Genomic DNA, 19,700 nt, shown 5'->3' with positions numbered 1-19,700 from the left:
CCCACCCACCCACCCCCTCCTAATGTACAGTCCCCTCCCCATCATATGTATATACTCTGTCAGGATCTATGGGTAACAGTACTGTATATTTGAATATCGTATATGTCACAAATGTAACAGTACTAAATACCTGTATGTCATGTATGTCCCTATGCCATAAATGTCATGTATGTTGTGTATGTCATAAATGTCACTATGAATTGAAAATGGTGGACCCTGATGTAAACAAGACGAAAGTCTTTCTCTGGTCTGCATCCCCTTAACAATTGTATGTATTGAGCTGTACTGTACTGTACCCATTCTGCAATCTGTTAATAAAGTTTTCAATCAATCAATCAATCAATCAATCAATCAACAATTGTGTGTATTGAGCTGTACTGTATTGTACCCATTCTGCAATCTGTTAAATAAAGTTTTCATTCATTCATTCATCATTCATTCATTCATTCATTCATTCATTCATTCATTCATTCATTCATTCATATCTGAAACTGGCTCATTAAGCTGGTGTAGTTTACATCTGAAACTGGCTCATTAAGCTGGTGTAGTTTACATCTGAAACTGGCTCATTAAGCTGGTGCAGTTAATATCTGAAACTACTCATTAAACTGGTGTAATTTATATCTGAAACTGACTACTCATTAAACTGGTGTAGTTTATATCGGAAACTGAAAATAGGCCGTGTAACAGAAGTCTATAAATAGCTTTATGTGTCACACATCTCAGGATTATTTGACAAATTCCTTTCAGGTATGTGGGCTAAAAACAGCTGAAAACAGATCAAACCCGGTTGGAGCGACATTACCGCTGATTGCAGGTCAGTTTCAACTCCCTGGGGAATCATAAGAACCTGATCAGATGAAATGAGGATGCTATCCTATCTCTCACTCCCTTCTTTCTCTCTCTCTCCCTTCTCTGTTCTCTCTCTCTCTCTCTTTCACCCCCTCTCATCCCACAATACAGTATGTACATAAGAACCTTGAGGTAACTAATACATCTTAGATAAGTGTTTTTTTGTAACCATTAGCTGACACAGTGTATACCCTATATACTACGGTGTTATAAAACGTGGGCTGTCAACTGAGAAATTACATGCTCAGGCTGACTGGCTCTGGAGTCGGCGAGTAGCCCATTGTTAACACAATTGTAATCATAACCAGGTCCTGCTTACACTGTACTGCTACAAAGGTGATTTGAATCAAGATTCTGTCTATGTTAAAGGGGCACACCAACATCATGGGATAGATACCACTACAGTTTCCTCTCTGTGCGTTCAGTCGAAAAGTGATCTGGCTGCAAGCTAGCCTATAGCTTAGCACAAATTAATGGAAGCGGATACGTAGCCACTCTCAAGGAAGATAGTTGTTGGCTAGGGATGATTCAGCTCTGATCTGGATTTACTTTACAATCCTCCAAGTACACACAAGTATGCAGGCAAGTATGTGAACAACGCTACTCACGTCGCAGCCGCTTGTCTACGCCTATGCATTGGTAAAATCGAGTATATGTAGTTTCATGTATAGGAACTATTTTCTACCGAACTACACCCGCCCTAAGTACACATAAGTATGCAGGCTTCTATAGCTTTCTACTGAACGCACAGAGAGGAAATCAGTATCTATCTTCTTGTCTGACTCTGGGGAAGATGTTAAGTGCTTTATTTCCCATAATGTTGACATGTTCCTTTAAGTAGGAACAAAAGTCATGTTACGTGGTTTTCCAAAAATTGGGCTACTGGCTTTTCAATGGCTAATGGCTACTGGCTTTTCAATGGCTAATGGCTACTGGTTCTTAGATGGCTACTGGCTCCTCAATGGATACTGCCGTTTTTCGATGGCTAATGGCTCTTCAATGGCTATACTGGCTCTTTGATGGCTATAGTTATTAGTAGTAGTATAGGCTATAGTGTTGTCTAGTCCACAGCACTACAGCATGCATGGTAGGTGACTTTAAGTTATCACAGACAGTTCAATATTAGACTTCTATGGATGTAACAATACTACTGTGACTGTCTGCCTCTAGCTGTCCCTTGTGAAACACAAAGGGTTAACTCCTCCCTCCCTGTCTGCCACCATCTGTACCCTCGCTGTGACACCGTTAACGAGGAGCAGTGAGCAGGCTGATCTACACAAGCCTCTACCTCGGGGATTATAAACACATGACAAGATGGCCGACTCACCTGCTGAAATTATAACCTGAGACAATTAACCTACAGTGAACCTAAAGTGTTTGGAGAAGGAGTAGATCATGATACCAATTTCTAATTCGGTGTATATAATAATTTGGAGACCCGTTTAAATGTCCCAGCATCCAACGTGTTATCCTTTTTAACCAGACGGCCGGGGATGGACTCTGACCTCGTGAATTATGAGAGTTTTCACTTCTTGTGTAAGGCGACTTTAATGAGGTCATACGTTATAGCCTTTTGGTCGATTCCATTCATGAAGGATGGTATCAGGACACGGAATGTTTAAATTTCCCACGGGCGGCGGGATTTGGGGCAGGTGAGGTGAGACAGCTGCGTCAGGGAGGGAGGGGTTAAAAGACTAATGGGATGATGCTGCTGGTGGAAGGGCATTGATCATCCAATAATTGATCGTCCGTTGGCGCTAGCCAAATGTTTTCAAACAAAACAATAGCATATTAGTCAATGTGACCTATACCGATGTCTGAAACGACATGTAAAAATAGGCCCAGTCATCTTTGATCACGTTCCAAATGGCAGCGTGGCTCTTGTTTATAATAAGGGCATCCTGTCAATTATGCCACATCAATGTGGAACGCCCTACCTAAAGCTGTAAAGGAATGTGAATCACTACCCACTTTCAAAAACACTCTCAAAAAACATGTGAGACTGCAATTCGAAACTGGCCCCTACAAATGTCCTAACCTAGTTGTACAGTAAATGACCAAGTAAGGCTTTGTCAGTATTCCAATGTACAGTGTAAAATGTGTGTGTGTCCCCTACCCAACCCCCCCCCCCCCCCCCCCACCTCCAATGTACAGCCCTCACCCACCCAACCCCACCCCACCCACCCAACCTCCTCCAATGTACAGTTTCTATGCCAAATGTATATACACTCTTTTTCTGGACACTTTTGTATCACAAACAGTTAGGGGTGGACGGTATGGTCTAAAATTTATATCACGGTATAATTTGAAGCATAGACGGTAACGGTATATATCACGGTATCATCGTTTTTGATTAATTTTTTTTTTTTAATTTTATATAATTTTTTTTTTTTTTTTATATAAAATATATATATTATATAATTAGACTTGTACTTGTATTATCTGCGAGACATCGCCACCACGCAACAAGCTCCACTGTCTGTGTGTACATTAGTAGCCTCTAGCTACGGCCAGGATTCTCCGGAGCTGCAGCTGGACCTATACTCGAGTAGCCTCGAGCTACGGCCAGGATTCACCGGCGCTGCAGCTGGGCCCTAGTATTGGTATAACGTTAAATCACATTCACAAGCCCTCAGCTCGAATACGCATCGAATCAGTGTTATAAGACATTGATATCAGGAGCTATCTGTAGCTACTGCTAGCCGGATATATAACGTTAATACAACGCCTCAGTGAATTATTTAGTTCAATGGGACATTTCGTTTTGAACGGTGAACTAACTTGTGTTAACGTGAGCTAACGGCTAACGGAGCTATCATACACGTCTACTCTCTACTAGACTTGATGGAGCGTTTGTTGATGTCAGGAGCTATCGGTAGCTGGCCGACTAGATACCGTTCGGTTAGACAATGCCTCATCATGTATTAAACTAAAAGTGAATAGTTGACTGGGTCATTTTGTAACGGTAGCTAAGCTAACGTTAGCTCAGGGAGACGTCCCGTCCCACTAGACTACTAGGAGACCCGTGTTTACATGCGTGCGGGAGGGGCTGGCACGCCCACTGCGCGAAGCCTCCTAAATAACTTTTTCCAGTTCGCACATATCTATTATCTATGACTAATTCTATCTATTTTTAGGGGCAAATGCGAGTGAAATAGTCGCGCTGTGGTTACATGACGTCATTGCTATTTTAGAGCTGTACTACCGGTTACACGGTATAGGCAAAATCCATACCGTAGAGCAAATTCATACCGTTTATACCGTATACCGTTTATACCGTCCACCCCTACAAACAGTACTGTATTTGCAAATCTGATATGTCATAAATGTATAGATGTAGCAGTACTGTCTATCTGTATGTCATGTATGTCATATATGTTATGATGAATTGAAAATGGGGGACCCTGATGTAAACAAGACGAAAGTATTTCTCTGGTCTGCATCCCCTTAACAATTGTATGTACTGAGCTGTACTGTACTGTACCCATTCTGCAATCTGTTAATAAACTTTTCAATCAATCAATCAATCAATCAATGTCCACCTGGCTGCATGCAAGCACAGTACATTTTGCAGAGTAAATTCTACTCAAACTGAGTGCATTTTACTCAAACTGAGTAAAATGTACTCAGTTTGAGTAAGATTTACTCTGCTAAATTGACTGTGTATGAGAATTTTTATTCCACTCTGCCCGGCCTCTCCTGATATAAACTCGGGCAAAATATCGCCAAGCTTCTATTTTGTTTGGATATCGCTGTGAATTAAGTAAGTATGGGCGGGAAATACAACGGCCCTGCTTATCAGTGGGTATAAAGACTAGGCGTCAGGGGGGGGGGGGGGGGGATGAATCAACAAAAAAACATAAACAACAGAGATGATGTCTCCTGGCTGCTATGGCAACGGGGGTTAGTACTGAAGGCATCTCTGTTGCTAAATCGTGTGGGGGCTCCATCCTCCTCCGACGTATAGGCCTAATATACCTGTCTGGAGGTGGTGGTGCTGGCTTTAATTCTCGTGTTGAGCACGTCGTGCGTGATTTGGCTGTGGTTGTGCCTGCTGTACACCAGACGGAGAGGGACCGTGTCCTCCTTCCCGGTGAACCTGCTTGCATCACGGAGAGCCCTCGCGTTCGACAAGGCGTCTCCTGCACAGGATGGAAAAACAGGGATTTTATTAGGACTGCGATATAGGCTATGTATGTATGTCCCCCTTGCCTTCTCGCTGAGAACACCGCTGATACAGACACTCTGTAAACACAAACAATTCAGTTCAAATGATGGATTCATGTGATTGCCTATTTAAAATGTAATTTGATAGGATAAATATATATATTTTTAAATCTGTTCATGGCTTAGCCGAACCAGATATATAATAAACCGCTGATAACGCGACAGCCGGTCGCCTTTATTTCAGCATCACAATGGTGCTACCTGCTATTATACAATATCTTCAATAGATTACATTACCGTTTCGGGGTTCGGGATTGCTCGAGTGACCGACATGCATCAATCCATAGACGCACAAAAGGGAAATCCACCATCGCAGACACATCATCACATATCTCTTCTTGCCGGGTGGTGGAGATGGAAATGAAAACAATGCGGTATTCCAAAAGCGGACTCGCGGGGTCCTGTCTTCGCTCGCTAGGGGAGGTTTGAACGGTGGCAGCAGGGGTGCGGACGCGCGCGGGTCGTCTGGTGGTGAGCGCAGTCCCTCGCGCGGCTCGTCTGGTGAGCGCAGTCCCTCGCGCTGGGGGCCATCGGGGTTCTTGTGTGACTCGCTGAACACCAAGCGCGCATCTGAGGAGCGCGCCGAGCCCCCACGGTACAGACACACAGAGCGAGGGAGGGAGGGAGGAGAGCGGAGACACCTCCTTATAATAACACATCAATATCCAGTGGCTCACTGCAGAAACGCCTTATGCATAAATATGAGTGAACAGCGAGAGCCGAAATGGGATGTCGGAAACCGAGGGCCCTGGCCTATAGCTCCAAACGGACCGATGGACCGATGGAGTCTGCCGCCTTCAGTTGTACAAAATCACTGCAGGACTGCAGGAGCATCCTTTGTTCATACTGCATGGTTTATTATCATGGATCAGGATCACTCTATCAGATATGGCATTCTTCAAACATATGTGGCCTGCTGACTAATTGAGATATAAACTAAACAACCAATCAAGCAACCAGACAATGAATTAATTTGGGGGATTTATCTATGCAACAATGCTCTGGGGGTCATTGCCCTTGTCTGAGTTTTATCACACGGTACTGCCAGATGATATCAGACACATCTGATGATATCCTTTTGTACGTTTGTCAGCCTTTTGTTAGAATTTGAAACATCTGAAATCTCTTTTCATGGTAGGCCTATACCCACCTTAACCCTATCACGAGGGACCCGCACTGACCCGCACACATTTAAAATGGTCAAAATAGGGATGGGCTGCCATAATGTTATATTTTGCATCAGGGAACTTGAAGGTTCATGCACAACATGTGTGTAACCTCAACCCTGTATTGCAAAATTAAGTGATATACAACTTTATTTTCAGGACAACTTGGCCTATCAATCTATATGCTACAGTTATGTCATATATATGAATGTATAAATGTAATATCTCAGATATTGTTAAACACAGAACAATAATGAACAATCAATTTGGCTTCAGAAATGTGTTCTACCAAGTCTTGGGAATCAGAGAGAGAGGGGGGTAATAATGAAACTCATATTAGTTTTATAAAGGCTCCAAAAGGACACTGCTCTTCCCAACTGGATTACAGAGCTTCTGAAAGGGCTAGGATCACACCAGGTGGCTCTTTGGAAAGCTACAAAGGTAAGGTTGCTAACAGAAAAAGACGTGTGCAGCTAGCATGCAGCACCACATATAGCATGCAGCACCACAGAGAGGTTCTAGAAAGAGTAACATGAGTGCAGCTGGACTCGTCCTGGAAAATCACCTGGATTCTGACCCTGAATGACTAGCTGCGGCTCCGTCTATACGCGAATTATTTTGGGATTCAGGGTCTGGACCTGCTGCCCTGATTGGTGATTTCTCTGGTTGGAATTTCAACCGGGCCATTCAGCATATATATCCCTATCAGGTCTGTTGGCCAGAATAACAACCCCTGAAATCAGGGCGGTCAGGTGGCGTAGCGGAGATTGTGCTCGTCACCAATGCAAGAGGCTGCGGTCTCGACTCCCGGAGAGTCAGCATTGCCTTGGCTTGGGCTGATCGCTATACTAACTCGTTTGGCTGAGTTAGGGGGAGGGAAGCCGTGGGTGGGTCCTGGGCGTTGTGGACAGCGACCCCTACAGTTCGGTCGGGGCGCCTGCACAGCGAGGGTAGGATCTGGAGAAAGGTAGTGTGACCTTCCACACGTTACACTCTCCCGATGAGAATCTGCGCTGCCATGCAGGCTGGCTGCCGGCTGGCTGCACATGTGTCGGAGGAAAGCATGTGACAGTCTCCGGCCTACCGGACCAACAGTAGGGGGGGGGTGCGCAACAACCAGGAAGGGGGTTGGGAATTGGCATAACGACTAACAGTGGGATGGGAGAAAAATCGGAAAAAGGAGGGGGAAAAAGATAATAGAAAAAAAAAGAAAAAAAACCTGAAATCAGACAAGCTGTAAGCACTTGAATATACTTCATGAATAATGAAGTTAAAGGAGTGTAATTTAGTCTGATTATCAGATAATAATGTCGGTTTATACAATGGCATGCACATTTCTCAATTTTGATTGGCTGAAACAGTCAAGTTAGACGTTGTTATTTATCATAACACACGCTCGTGATCCCAGAACGCGCCCACGACCGAATTACAATCACTCCGCCGTTCGTGGTTTTAGGAATGAAACCAAGATGGCAGACAATAATGGGATGTATTGATAGCGTCATAACGACTCATTCAAAAACGATTCTGTCACGTGGAATGTGTTAGTTGCTTACACAATGTTGGATTATGTAATTGGTTGGTCACATGACTCATTGTTAAACAAAATGTAAATCGCGCGAAGTGTGTTGTTAGATGCCATTCGTCAAAAGGACACTCTCATTTCACTGTTAATAAAAATTTCAATCAATCAATCCAATAACACACACTCACTTCACTGTTAGACTGCATGCTTTGAAGCCTTGTTGTTTCTAACTGGTTATGCTTTGGCCCTCTTTTGAAGTCGGTTATGCTTAGAGTTTATCTTTAGAGCAGGGCGATAGACCACCAGCCCTGATTCCAAACTAAGCATAACCGACTTCGAAAGAGGGCCAAAGCATAACCAGTTCGAAACAAGGCGGACATTAATACAATTTTCAATCAATCAATCATTCCAATAACACACGCTCACTTCACTGTTAGACGGCATGCTTTGAAGCCTTGTTGTTTCGAACTGGTTATGCTTTGGCCCTCTTTCGAAGTCGGTTATGCTTAGAGTTTCTTTAGAGCAGGGCGATAGACCACCAGCCCTGATTTCAAACTCTAAGCATAACCGACTTCGAAAGAGGGCCAAAGCATAACCAGTTCGAAACAAGGCAGACATTAATAAAATGTTCAATCAATCATTCCAATAACACACGCTCACTTCATTCTTAGATGGCATGCTTTGAAACAGCGCACCTCTGAGCTGCTTCTACACACGGAGGCAACTTCTCTTTTTTTTTTTTTTTTACCACTTTTCTGCAGATGGTTGTCAATAAATCTTCAATTAATGTGTGTTTATTGTATAGCAATAAGGTTGGATGAATGCGCCAAATGTATAAAAGCCATTACACCACTTGTAGTCGTGTGTTATGAGAATTAGAGCATGCCTAGGGGGGTCTAACACTCCTGCGCGTGATGTAATGCTTAAATACATGTTACGTTAGGAGGCACAACTGTTATGGTTTGTATGCGACCCCAACAGCACGACACAGACAGGTAATTCAGAGTTAGCCAAAAACAAAGGGCGTATTTATTTTGTACAACCGAAATGTGCAACAATGATAGAACAGCGTCCAGAAACTTGAGTAGTAGCAAATTGGGCTCTGCGGCTCTGCAGCATATGCTACTCCACTTGAGGGGAATGTCATTTAGCAAAGTTGGGCTCTGCGGCATTACGCTATCCCACTTGAGGGGAAAAAAGGAAACGTAGAATGTCATTAGTCCAAACGGAGAAAATACAAGGCAGAGTCCAGTAACAAACAATTCAACAACTCTTCAGTGTTTAAGGAAACACACGAAAAACGGACGAAGGCAGTAGTCCAGGACAAAATGAGGATATATGTTCAGAGAAAAATAGTCTTCTATAAGACTCACCAGGAGCAAGGTCGAAGAGGAAAACGAGGCACGAGTCCACGGGGAGGCAGAGAGAGTACACAGCAAACAAACTCCAAAGGAGGGAACAGCAGTAGAGTGGTGGTGACAAAACGACCCGACAACGAGTGCTCTGCAGACCGCGTATAAGAGTCCTCCCGACGAGCTGATTGGAAACTCATCTCAGGTGCGTGAAGTTAATTGACGCTGAGAAGCACGCAGTGCTGGGCCAGCCCTCACAGTACCCCCCCCCCCCTCCACGGGAGCCACCTGGCGACCTGCCCGGCCTTGGCCTCTCCGGATGGGAATGGTGAAAGTCGGTGATCAGGGCGGGGTCCATGATGAGCTGGCGGGAAACCCAGCTCCGTTCCTCGGGCCGTATACCTCCCAGTCCACCAGATACTGGAACCCCCGTCCTCGGCGTCGGATGTCCATGAGCCGGCAAACCTTCCACTGGGGGTGCCCATCCACCATCTCGGGAGGAGGCGGATCTGGGGCAGGAGGCATAGCTCCCCGACCGGAGCAGCGCAGTCCTGGTGATCTCCCAGACACGACGACACCGGTCGAGATTAATCTGCACGGAGGGAACTGCCACTTCCGACTCCTGTGCTGTGAAGAGAGGGGGTTGGTAGCCCAGAGATACCTCGAACGGCGAGAGGCCGGTGGCGGAGCTGACCAGGGAGTTGATGGCGTACTCGACCCAGGGGAGGAACCGGCTCCAGGATGCAGGCTTCTTGGCGGCAACACACCGGAGAGCAGACTCCACGCTCTGGTTCATTCTCTCCGTCTGCCCGTTAGTCTGTGGGTGATAACCAGAGGAAAGGCTAACAGTGGCCCCCAATCCCTTACAAAAAGCCTGCCATACCTGGGAAGTGAACTGGGGCCCCCGGTCCGAGACGACGTCCTGGGGAAACCCATGGAGGCGGAACATGTGGCTCGTCAGGAGGTCCGCTGTCTCGGAAGCAGATGGAAGCTTGGGAAGGGCCACAAGATGGACCCCCTTGCTGAAACGATCCACCACTGTTAGAATGACTGTGTTTCTCTGGGAGGGTGGAAGGCCAGAGATGAAGTCCAACGCCACATGGGACCATGGGCGGCTCGGAATAGGAAGTGGCTGCAGCAGGCCGGCGGGTGCTTGGTGAGAGGCCTTGCTGCGGGCGCAGACCGTGCAGGCCAACACGAACTCCCTGACGTCGTTCCTCATGGTGGGCCACCACAACCAACGAGCCAGGAAGGAGAAGGTGCGGTGGACGCCAGGGTGGCAGGCAAACCGGCTGGTGTGGCCCCATTGGAGAACCCGGGACCGGACAGAGTCGGGGACGAAAAGGTACGTTGCTCGGCGCAGGATGGAAACGTAAGGCACGCTTGACAATGGTCTTGATGCCCCAGGTGACTACTTCCACCACCCTGGCCTCAGGGAGAATGGGAGTCGGATCCTCCATAGTTGGATCCTCCTTGGTGTGTAGCCGGGACAGAGAGTCGGCCTTCGTGTTGCGGGACCCAGGACGAAAAGTCAGCGAGAAGTCAAACCGACTGAGGAAGCTGGCCCACCTTGCCGGCCATTGAGGCGCTTGGATGCGCGGATGTACGTTAAGTTCTTATGATCAATCCAAATGGTAAACGGTTCCTCGGCCCCCTCCAACCAATGACGCCATTCCTCCAAGGCAGCTACCACTGCCAACAGCTCCCGATTCCCTATGTCGTAGTTCCTCTCAGCAGGAAGGAAACGGCGAGAGTAGAAGGCGCATGGATGGACCTTCTGGTCCGTCGCTGACCGCTGAGACAGGATAGCCCCTAGTCCCGTATCCGAGGCGTCCACCTCCACAATGAACTGCCTCTTGGGGTCTGGGTGGAGTAAGACCGGGGCGGTGGTGAACCTGTTTTTGAGGGAATGGAACGCAGAGCAGGCCGCTGGAGACCAGTCGAAAGGCAGGGAGGGAGAGGTCAACTTGGTAAGTGGCTCCGCCACTTGGCTGTAGTTCCAGATGAACCTCTGGTAAAAGTTCGCAAAACCGAGGAAGCTCTGTAGCTCCTTCCGGGAAGAGGGCTCCGGCCACTCTACCACGGCCTGGATCTTGCAGGGGTCAGCTCGGGTCTGGCTGCTCTCCACGATGAAGCCAAGGTAATCAACGGAATAATAATTGTTAGACTAGAAGTCTTTATTTGTCATGCAGTTTCTTTAACACACACACACGAGATGGGCGACCCACAGGAACACACACACACATGCACTGAGTCGCTGATGAAATGTCTCTCTGCACTTTTCCCATCCCGTTGTCCTTCCCCCCATGGGCAGCCGGGAGCAGATAGGGCGTCAACGTGAGCCGCGCCCCGGGGACCAATCCAAGTGCTCCTGTCCGTCTTCGTCAAGGATGCCACAGTGTTAGCAATCTGTTGTGCATGTTTTTGCATTGGGTTTATCTTATCGGGGGGGAAACCCTTGCGAGCACGGGGAGAACATGCAAACTCCACACAGAAAGGCCTGGGAGATACCCCACCTGAGTACCTGGCATCATGGAATCCTGGTCCCCAAAGCGGGAATTGAACCCTGGACCTTCTTGCTGTGAGGCGACAGTGTTAACCACTACACCACCATGCCGAATCGGAGTGGAAACGGCACTTCTCCGCCTTAACGAAGAGCCGGTTGCAGAGAAGGCATTCAAGTACACGGCAGACATGATGGGACATGCTCCGCGAGTCTTGGAGAAGATGAGGATGTCATCGAGGTAGACCACCACAAACTCATCGAGCATGTCACGAAGGACGTCGTTCAAGAGCGCCTTGAATACCGCCGGGGCGTTGGTGAGGCCGAACGGCATTACCAGGTACTCGTAATGACCTCTGGGAGTCTTGAAGGCGGTCTTCCACTCGTCGCCCTCACGGATCCGGACCAGATGGTAGGCACTCCGGAGATCCAGTTTAGTGAAGACAGTTGCCTTGGTGCCTATTGTTAATCAAATCAAAATCAAATGTATTTGTAAGGCCCGACAACACACGTTAATGTCCCTTCAGGCCCATGTCCCTTCAGGCTATGGATTTGCGGTGTTTTCCAGCTTATACAAAAAATATATATATTATTTTGGAATATAGCAACTATACTACACAAAAACGTGAGTACACAAGTTCAACTCATGTTCAGCCCTATGTTACTCATTAGCACTAAAAGTGATTTTTCTTTTTTGCATTAGTAACTTCAGAATGTTATCTTTCAAAAGAGACCAGGCTTATGCATGTGCTATAAGCATAAAGTATAAAGATAAGCTTTGCAAAAAAAGTATGCAGTCCTCAAGTTCAGGTAAAAAAATATTGCCACTTTTCTGGGCGCATGTTTCCAAGCATATGTTAAAACAATAAAGGCATCTTTGAGTAAACTTTGAGTAGAGATTCAAGATTCAAGAGGTTTATTCATCACATACAGTACAGTACACAAGACATAATGAAATGAAGGTGGCCATGCCCGCTTCGATTGTGCAAAGTATCATTAAGTAGCTTGAGGCTGGGGCCAGCATGTCCTTTTTTTTGGAAATCAAAATATGGTCACCCTAGTATAAGAGTCACGCCGACGGCGTCTATTCGAAAGGCAACCGGTTTATGCGTTTTGCGAATCTGATTGGCCACTGACGTTTCTGGTCATGTGACATGTGCGCCCAATCGCGTGACACGCCCATTTCCGCCTCGACCAGCAGCAAACTACCTAACGCCTAGTTGGTTAAGCTTAGGCGACTATTTCGAAGTTGGTTAAGGTTAGAGTTTGGAATCAGGGCTGGCGTTCTATCGCCATGCTCTAAGACAAACTCTAACCTTAACCAACTTCGAAAGAGTACCTAAGCTTAATTTTAACCAGTGAAAGAACTTGCCGTCACACGATTGGTGCGACCAGAAACAGCAGTGGCCAATCAGAGCGCAAAACTGGAACGCGGAAGCATAAACCGGTTGCCTTTCGAATAGACGCCTCCCGACGAGCTGATTGGAAACTCATCTCAGGTGCGTATTGACGTTGAGAAGCATGCAGTGCTGGGCCAGCCCTCACAACAACAGTAGGAATGGTTACTGTAAAGTGACTAATGAAGAACTGTATCTTAATAAACAGTGTTCAGTGTTCAGGGTAACAGAGCATGAGGTGAGGCAGACCTTTAAATAAGTGAATATCAGGAAGGCAGCAGGACCGGACGGCATCCCCGGCCGCGTCCTAAAAGTCTGTGCCGACCAACTGGCCCCGGTATTCACTGACATATTTAACCTGTCCTTAGAACAGGCTGTCATCCCCACCTGCCTGAAGAAGTCCACTATTATCCCTGTACCTAAAAAATCCAAGCCTGCTTGCCTCAACGACTACCGCCCTGTAGCTCTCACCTCCATAGCCATGAAGTGCTTTGAGAAGCTAGTAAAGGGCTACATCTGCTCCTCCCTCCCCATCAACCTGGACCCCCTGCAATTTGCATACCGCCCCAACAGGTCCACGGAGGACGCCATAGCCCATGTGCTGCACACAGCAGCATCACACCTGGACAAGAGGCAGGGGAACTATGTGAGAATGCTATTCATCGACTACAGCTCGGCATTCAATACCATAGTCCCCTCCAAACTCATAGCCAAGCTCAGGGACCTGGGCTTGAACTATGACCTCTGCCAGTGGGTCTTGGACTTCCTGACGGGCAGACCCCAGGTGGTGAGAGCAGGCAACTGCACCTCCTCATCCATCACCCTCAACATAGGGGCTCCCCAGGGCTGTGTTCTGAGTCCCCTCCTCTACTCCCTGTACACACACGACTGTGTGGCACAGCGGAGCAACAACACAATCATCAAATTTGCTGACGACACAGTAGTGGTGGGCCTGATCTCTGCAAACGACGAGAGGGCCTACCTGGAAGAGGTCAAGGTCCTGGCGGGATGGTGCCAGGAGAACAGCCTCTCCCTGAACGTCAGCAAAACAAAGGAGATGATTGTGGACTTCAGGAGGTCGGGGGTCAAGGACTACAGCCCCCTCAGCATCGACGGGGCACCGGTTGAGAGAGTGAACAGCTTTAAGTACCTCGGATTTCACATATCCGAGGACTTGACATGGACCACACACATTGACAGTGTTGTGAAGAAGGCACGACAACGCCTCTACTTCCTCAGGCGCCTAAGGAAGTTCCAAGTCAGTCAGAAGATCCTTAAGAACTTCTACTCATGTACAATAGAGAGCATACTGACTGGCAACATCACCTCCTGGTTTGGGAATAGCACTGCACAAGACCGAAGCAGACTACAAAGAGTGACACGTTTAGCCGAACGCACAATTGGAGGGGGGCTCCCCACCCTCCAGAACATTTACAACAAGCGGTGCAGGGGCAAGGCTAAGAGAATCATCAAGGACTCCAGCCACCCGAACAACTGCCTCTTTGAACTGCTGCGGTCAGGCAAGCGATACCGGAGTCTCAAGGCGAGCACAGAAAGACTCAGAAGAAGCTTCTATCCCCAGGCCATCAGGCTGCTCAACGAACAATAAACACTACACAACAACCATCAAATGCACACAGCACACACATCCACACGCACACACTCACTTTAAACAAACAAACACACTGCACCCACTCTCCACACTTTAGATCACCTAAACACACTTTATATTTATTGATAAAGGATTTGCACTACAACTCGTACACCTTACTGTAAATTGTACCTAAATTGTACCTCATCTCATCTCTGCTTTGCACTATATAGTATTGTATTAGTACACTGCATAGAATATTGTATATTTATATGGTAACTCAGTTACGTCTATTCTGCATCGAACATTGTACATATGTCTATACTGAACACTGTGACCTCATTTTTTACTTCTAATTTACATGCTATACTATGTTATTTCATACTATCTTGTCTAGCACAGTCTCTGGAACGTAACAGTAAGAAGCATTTTGTATAAAAGTATTCTGTACTTCTGTATGACAACTATTAAAGAAACTTGTAAACTTGTAAACAGTTTATTAACCATCAGTTAGGCTACTCAAAGTATAGGGTTGCAAAATTTCGAGAATATTCAAAGGTGGAAACCTTTCATGGGAATTAATGAGAATATATGGGAATTGACAAGAATATATTGGAATTAACGGGAATAAAATGGAAATATGAGGGTTATTTACCATGACATGCAGATACAAACATATACACCATTTTCCATATCATATATTTTTTGTATTTTATCTATTTATTCTTACACATTTGCACTACCTCTTCTACCTCATTTTTGTATTTTGCATTTTGTACATTTTAGTTTTGCATATTGTATATTTTGTATAGTGTTTGGTCTTTTACTCCTTTACTGTATGGCGCATAATCTCAGGAGGAAGATAATCTAGTTATAAATTAAGCTATAATTAAATTAGTTGACTCATTACATTGTATTTTATTGGAGTGCTCTGCGCATGTGATGGGAGAATGCACAGTGCATGCAGAGGGTTGTAATTCTACTGAATTCCCATTAGGGATGCTGCAAAGACTGTCTAAGGAGAAGTCGGTTCACCCGCCATCTTGAAAATGGGGATTAACAAGACCAGACCCCTATCTCTTTGAATGGGGAGTCATCTGTATATAAGAATTTGCCATACATCATCGTTTTTCTTTTATATTTGAAGTTACTTGTCAATTATTTACAACACGGAATGGTTAAAGGAGCACACTAACATCATGGGAAATAAGCTTACTATCTTCTCCAGAGTCAGACAAGAAGACAGATACCAATTTCCTCTGTGTGTTCAGTAGAAAGCTATCCAACTGCGAGCTAGCCTAGCTTAGCACAAATTAATGGAAGCGGATGCGTAGCGGCTAGCTTATAGGTAACCTATAAGTTGGATAGAGCCTCACCATGTTTATTTTGCATTGTGGAAATCCAGAAGTTCTTAACACTTTGATTGCCCAACCCGAGTTTTCTCGGGTTTACCCCCCGCGGGTTGAATGCCCACTCACGATAATTCTCGTATTTTCTATTTTTTTTTATTAGCGATCTGAAATCATATTTCATCAACCGAGTCTACCGTTGGAAATTCAGCCACTCCAGGCGCTCAGATGTGAAAAAAGCGCCCCCTATCGTCTCCCAGATGGTAATTCACCCTTTTGGATTGAACTCAATGAAAATGAATGAGAAAAAAAATCCCTGACTCTTTTTTTTTTCGAATGGCGATCAGGAATTGGAATAATCCATTTGGATAACATCTGATCTCAGGTAAGGAATCTATGTTACCAGTTTTAGGATAATCAGACTCGTTTTCACAGAGATATAAGCTTTTATGTGATTATGTGATATGGCTGATTGACTGTGCGAGCGGTCAGGAAATAGGAGAATCGATTTTCAGCTCGCGGCCAGAGCGTGCATGCGTACACATATACTATCGATAATCTAGCGGTTATTTGAAAACTATTCATAAATAGGCCGAAAAATGACAACGTTCTAGAATATTCCAGTAAAGGGCGATTATCATGGAATGTCTTCATTTTTCCATGAAAACTAGTGCTTTTCAAAATGCTAGAAAACGGAAATGAAGCGATAAAAAAACAATCTGCTACGACAATGTTGACTGGAAAATGAGTCTTTGATAAGCGACGGGCAGATTAGACACATAGCCATAATTTAAAACATAGATTAGGCGATATTAACGTTAACATTGAAGTGGTGCTGGGCATTCAAGGAGGTAAAAAGGAATTAAGCTTGGGCAGTGAAAGTGTTAAGGAAACAGTGCACGCACCTGGGCGAAGGAAAATGAAAGGCGCATTACCGTAGTGGCGTGCGGTGACGAATGCGGAAGCATTTTTGCACTGTTCCGCTGTTATTAAGCAACAGCGTGTTAGTGCGTGTTGGCCAGGGATGAGCCCCCTAGTGGATATACTTTGTAATAAAAGAAGTACACACAACTACGCAGGCAAGTATGTGAGCAACACTGCTCACGTCTCAGCCCCTTGCTTACATGTATGCATTGTTAAAATTGAGCATATGTAGTTTCATCTAGGAACTATTTTCGACCGAACTACACCACCCATAATACAATAATTATTTTTACTTTGGTAAAAACGAAAAATTAAACTGCTCACAACAAGGCATGTGGATTATCTTGAATAACCAGGTCATTATTTATGTAAAGAGATGCTGATTTAGAGTTGTTCAAATGTGTTTTCTTGGTACTTGGAACACCACAAGTCAAATAAAATCAAATGTATTTGTAAGGTCCGACAACACACATTAATGTCCCCATGGGCCGTACACGCCTTCTTTAAACAAGTCAAGAAGAAACAACACATCAAGAACAAAACAAAAAACAACATGAAATCCAAAATAAAATGTAAAATAAATAAATGCAACAGACATACCCCACGCGAAGGTAAGGAAAAAGTCAAGTGTGATTCAGCTCTGTTGTATTGGAGTGATGGCAGATATCTCTATGGCAGATATCCCCAAAACTAGGCAAATCACACCAAAATTATCTAGATGGATATATAGCACTTCGGGTAAGGGGAACAATATGTTTTTATTTTGGATGAACTGCCCCTTTAAGAGGGAGTTACTTCTTGAAATTCCAGTGATATCTATGTGCATCATCGGACAGTGATCGGATGATATGGAAAAGATAAATTATATTCAGAGGGACTTTCTTCAATTGCAATATATACTGTATGTATATATATGTATGTATGTATGTATGTATGTATATGTATAAACAACATCTGCTTAGGTATGGAAAATCAATGCAATGCAGACTGGGGGAAGTGTGATACAGCATAAAACTGAAACAATATACTTGAGAAGCCATTTTGTGAGAAATATGACTACATCTGCTTTTTATCATTATAGAAGCAAAATTGTGGATCCAATCTACACACAAAAAAGATAAACAATAAACATTGATATATAGCTATTTTTTTTATAGGAGGGAGATGTAAGCAAGATCAAATGAAAGATAAGCTCACCATGTATTATAATGTAATACAGCATAATATCATCCCCAAAGAGGGGAGGTTTAATAAAAACATCATTGCTATCATAAGGGTAATTAAGTTATACTAGTTATTAATCCCATTGGGGAAATGTGTCCTCTGCATTTGACCCATCCTAACTATTTAGGAGCAGGTGTGCAGCCACGCAGGGAGGGGGGGGGGGACATGTAAACGCCACACAGAAAGGCCCCCCGCTGGGGTTTGAACCCAGGACCTTCTTGCTGCGAGGCACTTTCCTTGATGCAGAACAATAGGGAGCCTAGCTAAGCACTTGTCCGATCATAAATCTCAGATGATGACAGATTGGTTCCCGTCGGTCTTTCCTGTAATGAGCTCTTATGGGACGGCGTGGACGAGGGAAATTATTGGGTTCAGCAGTTTCATCTTATCGGCAGCACCCCTCCATTTGCGCCTCGTACAGCAAACTGGCCTCATCTTCACCGTTCATTCTTTTTATGCACATTATTGCTCAATTGCACAGCCCTGCTAAATATTCCATCCCACTGTATTGCTATTTTTATTCTGTATATATATATATATATATATATATATATATATATATACACTCGACCACATCGTGCACAACTGTAAAGCCCTGGCCTATTTAATTCTATTTTCCATTTAATCATATTCTACCATCTACCTTCCATTTTATAGTAATTGTCTGTCCATTAATATTGCACCAAACTACCAAATCAAATTCCTTGTATGTGTAAACTACTTGGCAATATATACCTTTCTGATTCTGATATCCCACTTGCCAGGTTGAAAATGTAAGCAAAAAGCCTCTCTGCTACCATCGCTAGGCCTAATAAAAATGACAGGCGCAACACCTCTCTCCATGCCACAAATTAACTTCAATCAATATCTGAAATAAGGGGGGGGGGGGAGATACTAACCATGTCTTTTACTAGTATGTACTCTGCTACTAAGTAATCCACTGTGTCTATATTACTACCTACTATGCTAATATGTCTTTACTACTATACACTAAAGACTCGAGTTCTACACTGTTGATGAACAATATCACTGACCCTTAGCTGCCAGTCGTACCCTTCCTGCTGACTTGTTGTAAGTCGCTTTGGATAAAAGCATCGGCTAAATGTAAAATGTTGCCAAAACATGTTGGTCCAATAATGTACGAAGGCACAGTTGAAACATGTTATATATAGACATGTTATGTATAATATAGTAATATTTGCTGCAGGTTTGAAGTTGTATATCAGTGATTTATTCTCACATTCTCATGTGTCCTTGTTAAGTTAGTCATCATTCTCTCCCTGCCATCAGTGAGGAGCATGAAGTGTGAACCATCATCATTCATACTATATAGTGTGCCCTTCAGCAGCAGTGACACAGCTAAGGCGTCTCCCATTTGACCTACTGCTTCCATTTAAGAGCAGTGAGAGAGAGAACAAGGGCACTGTGCTAATGCCCTGAATGCAGGAAAACAAATGGAGAAGCTAGCATGCTAATGCATTGTCCCCTCAGTTTTGCCAAGTGTGTGTAGTACAGAGTATGGAGGAGAAAATCCAATTTAGTCTTATTACAGCGATCGCTCTCACTCTCTTTTTGCTCAGTCTCTCACTA

The 19,700-nt window shown here is 44.8% G+C and overlaps 2 protein-coding genes across 2 annotated transcripts in view; one reads left to right on the top strand and one right to left on the bottom strand.

The window, feature by feature from the left end:
- adam22 (ADAM metallopeptidase domain 22) overlaps positions 1 to 5,404 on the bottom strand; it is a gene marked incomplete at its 5' end in the record, with an annotated part of 200,552 nt that extends 195,148 nt beyond the window's left edge. The window contains 2 exons of the mRNA XM_084336828.1: positions 4,831 to 4,994; positions 5,317 to 5,404. Of these exons, the coding sequence (XP_084192954.1) occupies positions 4,831 to 4,994; positions 5,317 to 5,404 (252 nt within the window). The remainder of the gene's footprint in view (positions 1 to 4,830; positions 4,995 to 5,316) is intronic.
- The window catches only part of slc25a40 (solute carrier family 25 member 40), a 63,358-nt gene that overhangs the window by 4,005 nt on the left and 39,653 nt on the right, over positions 1 to 19,700 (top strand). Inside the window, exon 2 of the mRNA XM_084336835.1 lies at positions 751 to 817. The gene's annotated coding sequence lies outside the window, so the exon portion shown is untranslated. The remainder of the gene's footprint in view (positions 1 to 750; positions 818 to 19,700) is intronic.

The sequence above is a fragment of the Notolepis coatsorum genome (assembly GCF_963971535.1).
Source record: "Notolepis coatsorum genome assembly, chromosome: 19".
In the NCBI taxonomy this organism is placed as follows: domain Eukaryota; kingdom Metazoa; phylum Chordata; class Actinopteri; order Aulopiformes; family Paralepididae; genus Notolepis; species Notolepis coatsorum.
The sequence above is the reverse complement of the archived record's forward strand: the minus strand, read 5'-3'. Positions and strand labels throughout refer to the sequence as shown.